Source organism: Amphiura filiformis, chromosome 5, assembly GCF_039555335.1.
Source record: "Amphiura filiformis chromosome 5, Afil_fr2py, whole genome shotgun sequence".
NCBI lineage: Eukaryota > Metazoa > Echinodermata > Ophiuroidea > Amphilepidida > Amphiuridae > Amphiura > Amphiura filiformis.
In genome coordinates this window covers 68,596,647-68,604,610 of record NC_092632.1, presented here as the reverse complement: position 1 = coordinate 68,604,610, position 7,964 = coordinate 68,596,647, and the positions used below count along the sequence as shown (strand labels likewise).

The 7,964-nt window shown below is 37.7% G+C and overlaps 1 protein-coding gene across 1 annotated transcript; it reads left to right on the top strand.

The window, feature by feature from the left end:
• LOC140153611 (cystatin-1-like) lies at positions 1-4,705 on the top strand. Its single transcript, XM_072176398.1, has 3 exons — positions 1-241; positions 1,500-1,622; positions 2,643-4,705. Exons 1-3 carry the CDS (start codon positions 20-22, stop codon positions 2,730-2,732), a joined length of 435 nt encoding a protein of 144 aa, XP_072032499.1. The 5' UTR covers positions 1-19; the 3' UTR covers positions 2,733-4,705.
• The last annotated feature ends 3,259 nt before the right edge of the window (positions 4,706-7,964 follow it).

Genomic DNA, 7,964 nt, shown 5'->3' with positions numbered 1-7,964 from the left:
AGTACAGTCTTTTAGCAATATGACGCCATCACAATGCTTCCTGAGCGTTTTACTAGCAGTAGCAGTGATTTTATCATGTCTTGTTTGCCATGCCAGCAAAGGACTAGGAGGTGGTCGTAAAGCTGATGTAAAAGATGAACAAGTACAAAAGGCAGTTCATTTTGCCGAGACAGAAATTAACAAGATGTCAAACAGCTACTACTACATGATGGTAACCAAAGTTGTCAAGGCTGAACAACAGGTAAGTCATAACATAATCGCCGTTAAAAAGCCATGAATTATTGAATATTATAACATCATGACATTTGCTGAGGAGATTAGGTATACTTTTTCTGGTTTTTACTCGATTGTAATGTACTTCAGTCAATAAAGATACTCAGCAAATATCAAGACTTTAGGTGCTGTAATTTTGTCAAAATCCGAGATTTTGAAAAAAACGCCAGTATTACGATGGAATTTTTTTACACGATTGTTATGTACCGGTACCGTACTTTAGTTACACGGACGGATCGAATCCATGGGTTCCTACACTACAGTCACCCATGGAAAACAGGGTACTGAAAAGCAGTACACCATGTCCATATGGGCCAAGGGATGGTTTGTTTACATGACAATAATTCCTTCAGAATACAGATTCAAAACATATAAAACTTACCTCATATCAGTTTTAGTTGCCCTTGGATCTCCAAATTGACATGACAATTAATTCTATTTGCTCAATTTCATGCCAAAATCAAGTAAAACATGGTTTTGTTATTGCAAAATAACATGAAAATAAGAAAGGTTATATCTGGTCATTTGCAGTAGGCCACTTCAGGTAATCAATATTGGTACTTGAATTGCGTGATTGCCAACTGATATCCTTTGTATTTGAGTTGTCTGATGATGGTATTAGAACTGTCATGGATGTAAACATTACGCAAAATGTCAACAAAACATGCTACTGCAGAACTCTATGCCTGTATGTGTGTGTCTGAGGGCCGATCTGATGACACACATTCGATGGATGTAACATACCCTGCAAAAATCAAGACTTGAGGTGCTGTAGTGTTGTGAAAATCCGAGATTTTGAATAACCCGAACTCGTTTTATTATTACGATAGAAATATTAGTCGAACGTGTACACGATGTGCATACACAATGTGCATAACAGAGTACGTACACATGGCATGTGGGCAGTCGTGACCATCGTGACATATCAAAGAACCGACTCGCGTTCGAATTAGTGGCTGGCATTGGCGACATATGCGCTGGTATTAAATAGCGATTTTCTTATTGCCTCATCTGTTTTGGCCCAAATTATAAGAGGACATATCTGACAGTGAAAACTAACATTTTATACCAAAAAAATACAAATTTTCTATTTCTTTATAGAACAGGAAATGTTATAACATGGCTTCAAGCTGAGTTTAAACTACATCACTGGTGATACCCATACGCAGGTGCGGTATGAGTATCATTTGAAATCAATAAATCGATGTTTTTCTTCTATTTGACAGCTTGTTTCAGGTATGAATTACTTCTTGACTCTGGAAATGACCTCGACAGATTGCAAGAAGAATACCAAATTCCCTACAGAGCTTGATTCCTGTAAACCTAGTGATAACAAAAATGCACATGCAGTAAGTATAAATAAGAAGAGAGGGTGTTTTAATTTTATTTTCCTTTTGATAATATCTATAGCCAAAAAATTGCTTAAATTGAACATGTTTAAGGCCTCATAGAATGCTATGTAAATAAAAATTGGGTTCTCAAGATACATTTTTGCTTTACAAATCTATAAACTTTAATAAAACTATCAAATGTTTGGCTTTACAAATCTATAAACTTTAATAAAACTATCAAATGTTTGGCTTTACAAATCTATAAACTTTATTCATAACCTCATTAATAAACGCGATGCGTGCGATCCAATTACATTTAGTTATTTGTGAAAACGCCGAACATAAATCGAGGTCATTAATATCTCACAATTGACCGCAAAATGCGTAATTGTTCCAATGTCGCACACAATTGACCGGCGTTTGCGTGTTGCTGTGTGTCGAACAAACTTCGCGCACGCTGGCTGCCATTTTTGGATTGCGTGCTACCATATTTGCACACATTGTGATACGCACTTTTGTTATTGGTCATCCTGTTTTAGCGTGATCGATTTTTGGAAAGGAAAGATGTAAAAATCATCTATTTTTATAAACTTTTGAGCAAAATTTTGTGTTGTTTTGTAAGGTGAAGAGATTAAAGTGACGGTTATGAATGAGGTTAATAACTTTGCATCGGTAATATGTCAGGCATTGTGAAAAATCTAAATATTTTGCTTTGGACCTCGGAATATGGGGCGTAGCCCCTGGGGATATTCCACGGTTCCAAAGGCAAAATGTTTAGATTTTTCACAATGCCCTCCAAATAACCGATGCGCAGTTATTAACCTCTAAATAAAACTATCAAATGTTTGATATCTAGAATGACCTATGGTCAGTGTTTCATTAAATTACATGTGGCTTTCCTATGTTCAGAAATAGTTTTAGGAAACATCTTAAATGTCAAAGTTGGAAAACAAAGTTTACCTTTTATTAGTTTCCTCATACAAACAATTTTTCTGTTTACTTCAATGAATTATCTCCCTATATTGTGTATTTTTCCAGACTCAGTTGTGTGATGTGACCGTTTGGGTGAAGGCATGGATAAAAAATGGGACATCGCTTTCTGATCTCAGCTGTCGACCGCCAAAGTAGAGAAACAAACCAAAATGTAATCAAATGTTGTGGAGTTTGAAATATAGTGTTTAGAGGTTAAACCACACTTTGTACGCAAAAATAAGTGTATCAAGTGCGGACAGAATAATGATCAATAATCAGAATAGCTTGTTTTGCCAAATGGTGAATCCTGTTGAAATATGAATGGTTGAGCTTGAATAACTTTCAAACATTTTTGAAGGCACAAAACTGTTCTGTTTCTGTAGGAACTTAGGTTTTCCTTGGAAATTTTAACTTTGAAACATTTTTGCAGCCAGAAAAAAACATCCACACAAAAAATGGACCAATGTTACAGTAGGTTATCATAAATATTAGATAAGAAAATTAATACAAATGTTTACTCGTACAAACAGGGTCAGAAATTTGCAACCAAGTACGAGAATCCTTTTGGATTCTCCCAGTGGAATTTTGCAAAAATCCATGGATTCTCGCCATATAAGTTTGTATGATAAACTGAAATATTTACGAGAATCCATTACGAATTTTGTTGACGCGAATCTTTGCGAGAATGGATTCTTGGATTCTCGCCAAATTTCTGACCTGAGTCTCAACCTCTTTTATCATCCACTGTTTGCCGGATAAGGGAAAAATCCGGATAGAGAATTACATGTTATTCTGCTTGAATGTCTGAATTGTTAAATTTGGACAATACAAAGATTACTCAATAGGGTAATAACACTGAAATATGGCATTTGAGTGCTGTATTTATAATACATTTGTAGATATCGGCAACCTGCTACGATAATTGCCTAACTCATTTTTTGTAGTTTTGAGAAAAAGTACAAAATATGGTTCAAGAATGCATATAAACATATTTATTCACCCAATAAGAACAATATAATGAGATGAATTAAAAGGAATCAGAAAATAATGATTAGGGTGATTACATAACTGATACATGTGACTTTCAGTGACTTTGGCCTGTGACAAAAATCAGAGCAAAATCTTCAGACAAACAGCTGATGAGTTAAGGCATAAATTCTGATGGTTTTTTTTTATCTTTCGACAAATTCTGATGTTAAAATGCCTAACTCAACATTTGTTACCTGTCAAAATTCACCCAAAAAATCTCCTTTATTATGATTGGTCAATGTCAATGCACAGCAGGTACACATGCTAATTGAAGACATGATGTAGGCAAAAGGCTCAATTTGGCTGAAAAGTGAGTTGGGCAATTATTGTAGCAGGACGACGAAATGGTTCAGATCAGAGCATGACATTTTTTTAAGGTGTCAAAAACATTAAAAACATGTTTTTCAATGAAGATCACACAGAGACAGAGAGATCTGTATAAAAGAGATCTGGGTAAAAGAGGTTGAACTGTATTTTATACAGGGCCGGATTTACCATTGGACCAAATGGGCCCGGGCCCATGGCCCCAAAAATTGCCCTGGGCATGTTCATTGTCAGCCCCAAACACCATGTTTTGGACCAAAATATGTTAAATTGCCAAGAATTTGTGTGTATCTCTCGCACTGACCCATTTACATACAATGTAGCAAAATTCACCTTCATTTTGGGCTGAAATTGACAAATTTTCATGCGCTAAGTGTCCAGTAAAATGGGAACAAAATGTACATGTCTATCTCAAAATTGTAATGCTTCTGTCGACTGATGATCTTTTAGTAGGCCCCCTATTTATAAACCAAAACTTGGCCACTTGAGTGCATATGCCTTCCTCACTGTGAGTTTGGGGCCTCCATATTTTGGCCTGGCCCAGGACCCCCAACAAGGTAAATCCAGCCCTGATTGTACAATATTTGTGCCAATGTAAATATCTAAAACCAATTACAGATCACTTTCTGGAACAATTATTACTCTTTGTATTATAGAAGATATCATATAATGCTGTGGCAAAGGTGCTTGGGAGTACACATGTAATATAGTATATTATAATATTTTGTAATGCTCTGTATTTTTTAGAGGAAGAGCATAATATATGTTAGTATATAAAAAAATGTGACGTACCCAATCAAAACCAAGCAGTTGTCTGCAACTTGTCATTGTAACACAAGTCCACTTTTGATCAATTTTTGTGGGTTAATAATATGACAGCAGAACTTGTGAACCCATTTTTTTCATAACAAAAATGGTTCTCATGGTTCGAGAACTGCCATGCTTCTGACTGTAGGAACGATTGCCGTATGACGATCTCCCCCAAGATTCTAATATGCAATGACAACAACTGCATCATATGAGGTTACTTCACATGATGCGAAAAGTGTAGGAGTGAAATTGAACTTGTGGTTGTTTCTCTTTATTTATTTTTCGGATATAGTGCAATACAGACTTGTGTGCGTGTATTTTATTTGTCAATTTCATTTTATAAACTTGGGATGCTATTTTCTATAGATTCATATTTTGTATATCTTTGTACTATTTGATATTATACCAAGGGTTTTTAAATAATATGTTATGCACATAACTGATGAAAGGTAGGATATATCAAGTAGCAATAATAAAATGTACAGAAATTGTGGATGGCTCTTCTCCTGAACTTCTCTCTCCCCTTCTTTCTCTCTTTGTCCCACCCCCTCTAATAAAATTCCAAATCGAACATTGCACCTCCACCTAATGATACTAATTGCTAATTCAAAGCAAATATTGTAACATTCGCTGAGGAGGATGCCTTCAAATTGTTGTCAAAACTCTTTTTCTCTCTCTCCCTCCCTCCCTCTCTCTCTCACCCCCTCTCCATCGCTATCTCTCTCACTCCTCGTCCCTCTCTCAGTGGCATTGCTAGGGGTTCTGGCACCCAGGGGCAAGGATACAAAATGGTGCCCTTCCTAAAAAATATGTTTGGAGTGTGTAAATTTGCACAAATACTAAATATTTGGTTATAATTAAGTTTAATTTTGGTCTTAAGGGGGTACTACACCCCTGTGGTAAATTTGTGACTATTGTTGCATTTTTCTCAAAAAATAATAACACACTGGTAACAAAAGTTATGTATATCATAGGGGCAAGGAATCCAATTACTACACTGAAATTTCAGTGACTCAAGACAAGTGGTTCAGTATATATAATAGGAAATAAGGTACATCCTAGCCGTACCATATTTTTATGCCTCCACCGCGAGGCATACTGTTTTTGCAATGTCCGTGCTTCCTTCCTTCCGTCTTTCCGTCCTTCCGTGCTTCCGTCCGGATGCGATATCTCGGGCATGGATGGGCGGATTGACTTCAGATTTTCAGGATAGGTGGGTCATGGTCAAAAACTCTGTCTACTTTTTTGGGTGAGGTTCAAGGTCATATACTGAGGTAAAAGGTCATTTGAGGTCAGAGGGCCCATTTTCCTTATTTACCTCTTTTTTCGGAGACTGGGTGTCGCACATTCCTCAAACTTGGTGGGTGGGTGCATCTTGACCCCAGACAGAACAAGTTTATATTGGTTAGTGGGTCAAGGTCTCCTGAGGTCATGCAGGGGTCATCTGAGGTCAAATTAGCAAAAATAGTCATATGGCCATGAAACTTGGTAGGTACAGTCAACATTTAGAGCCAAATTTTTGGAAGGTCATTTTGGGGTCATCTGGGGTCACCCAGGGGTCATCTGAGGTCAAGTTAGTAAAAACTGTCGTATGGGCATGAAACTTGGAGGGTACAGTCAACATTCAGAGCCTAATTTTTTGAAGGTCATGTTAGGGTCATCCAGGGTCACCCAGGGGTCATCTGAGGTCAAATTAGTAAAAACTGTCGTATGGGCATGAAATTTGGTGGGTACAGTCAATATTCAGAGCCAAATTTTTGGAAGGTCATTTCAGGGTCATCTGAGGTCATCCAGGGGTCATCTGAGGTCAAATTAGTAAAAACTGTCATATGGGCATGAAACTTGGTGGGTATAGTCAACATTTAGAACCAAATGTTTTTGAAGGTCATTTTGGGGTTACCAGGGGTCATCTGAGGTCAAATTAGTAAAAACTATCATATAGGCATGAAACTTGGTGGGTACAGTTAACATTTAGAGCCAAATTTTTGGAAGGTCATTTTGGGGTCATCTGAGGTCAAATTAGTATAATTACTATATGGACATGAAACTTGGTGGGTACAGTCAACATTTAGAGCCAAACTTTTGGGCGATCATTTTGGGGTCACCCAGGAGTCATTGAAAGGTTGTTTTCGGGTCATGCAGGTGTCATCTAAGGTCAAATTCAGTCTCCTCTTTTAGGCTTGATGCTTTGTGTCAACTTGTGAATTCCACATCACTCCCTTTGGTGGAGGCATCACGGTCGACGCTGTGCGTCGAAAACCGCGACATCCGAGAACCGCGGTCCATCTAGTTTATCATAAATAATGAACCGCCTGTCTTGGGTCACTGAAATTCCAGTGTAGTAATTGGATTCCTTGCCCCTATAATAGACATAACTTTGTTACCACTGTGTTATTAGTTTTTGAGAAAAATCCAAAATAGACACAAATTTATCGAGGGTGTAGTACCCCTTAAATAGTCTCTCAAATAACTATTTATGTTGAAATGTGCACACACATTTTTGAATTTCACATCTTGGAGGAGCAAAGAATCAATGGGTGTTGAATTTGTTGATTTGGTACCCCCTAAGAGGGTTCCAGGGCATGTGCCTTCCCTTGCCCCTTAGCTACACCACTGCTCTCCCCCTCTCTTCTCTCCCCCCCCCCCCACCCCACCCCCTCTCTCTCCCCTCCAACTGCAAAGGAAAGGTTATATTGTAACTTTTGTGTAAGGTGGTTTGAAAGGATGAATTTCTTGAGAAAATTGAAAAAAAAAATGAAAATGTGAAAAAATTGAGTTAGTTTGAAATTCCCCTGGACAAGGAACTTACTGCTAATTGTCTCGTTGTAACCCGTACGAAACTCAGGGAGCTGATCCTGGTTGCGAAGGTTATTTGTGGAATGTCTAGGGTGTGCGCTCTTGAAGCTGCAAAGTCCCTGAGTTGTTGTTAAATGGTTTATGGAATGATGTGGGGCCGTAGTGGTCAGCGACAACCTGTAAAGTGTGCTGAGGCTTGTGGATCAACGTCTAGGCGTTGTGCCTGTGCGTAGCGCACTATAAATCACTGCGCTCTTTTTTTTGCGCTTTTTTGAGAAGTTAAAAGAATACTTGGACAATGGACATGTTTATCTTTATCACAATGAGGTATACATTGATCAATATTTTCTGAATAAAATGCTGAATAGGCTAACACTATACCCAGAACTTTATTTTGTCAATCTTTGATGAAATAGATTCTCAGTAGTC

What these genes read in the sequence shown, in the direction of transcription:
- LOC140153611 (XM_072176398.1), top strand. Translation starts at nt 20, where the DNA reads ATGACGCCATCACAATGCTTCCTGAGCGTTTTACTAGCAGTAGCAGTG. An exon ending in TTGTCAAGGCTGAACAACAG is followed by an intron (nt 242 to 1,499) that starts GTAAGTCATAAC and finishes TCTATTTGACAG; the next exon opens with CTTGTTTCAGGTATGAATTA. An exon ending in ATAACAAAAATGCACATGCA is followed by an intron (nt 1,623 to 2,642) that starts GTAAGTATAAAT and finishes GTATTTTTCCAG; the next exon opens with ACTCAGTTGTGTGATGTGAC.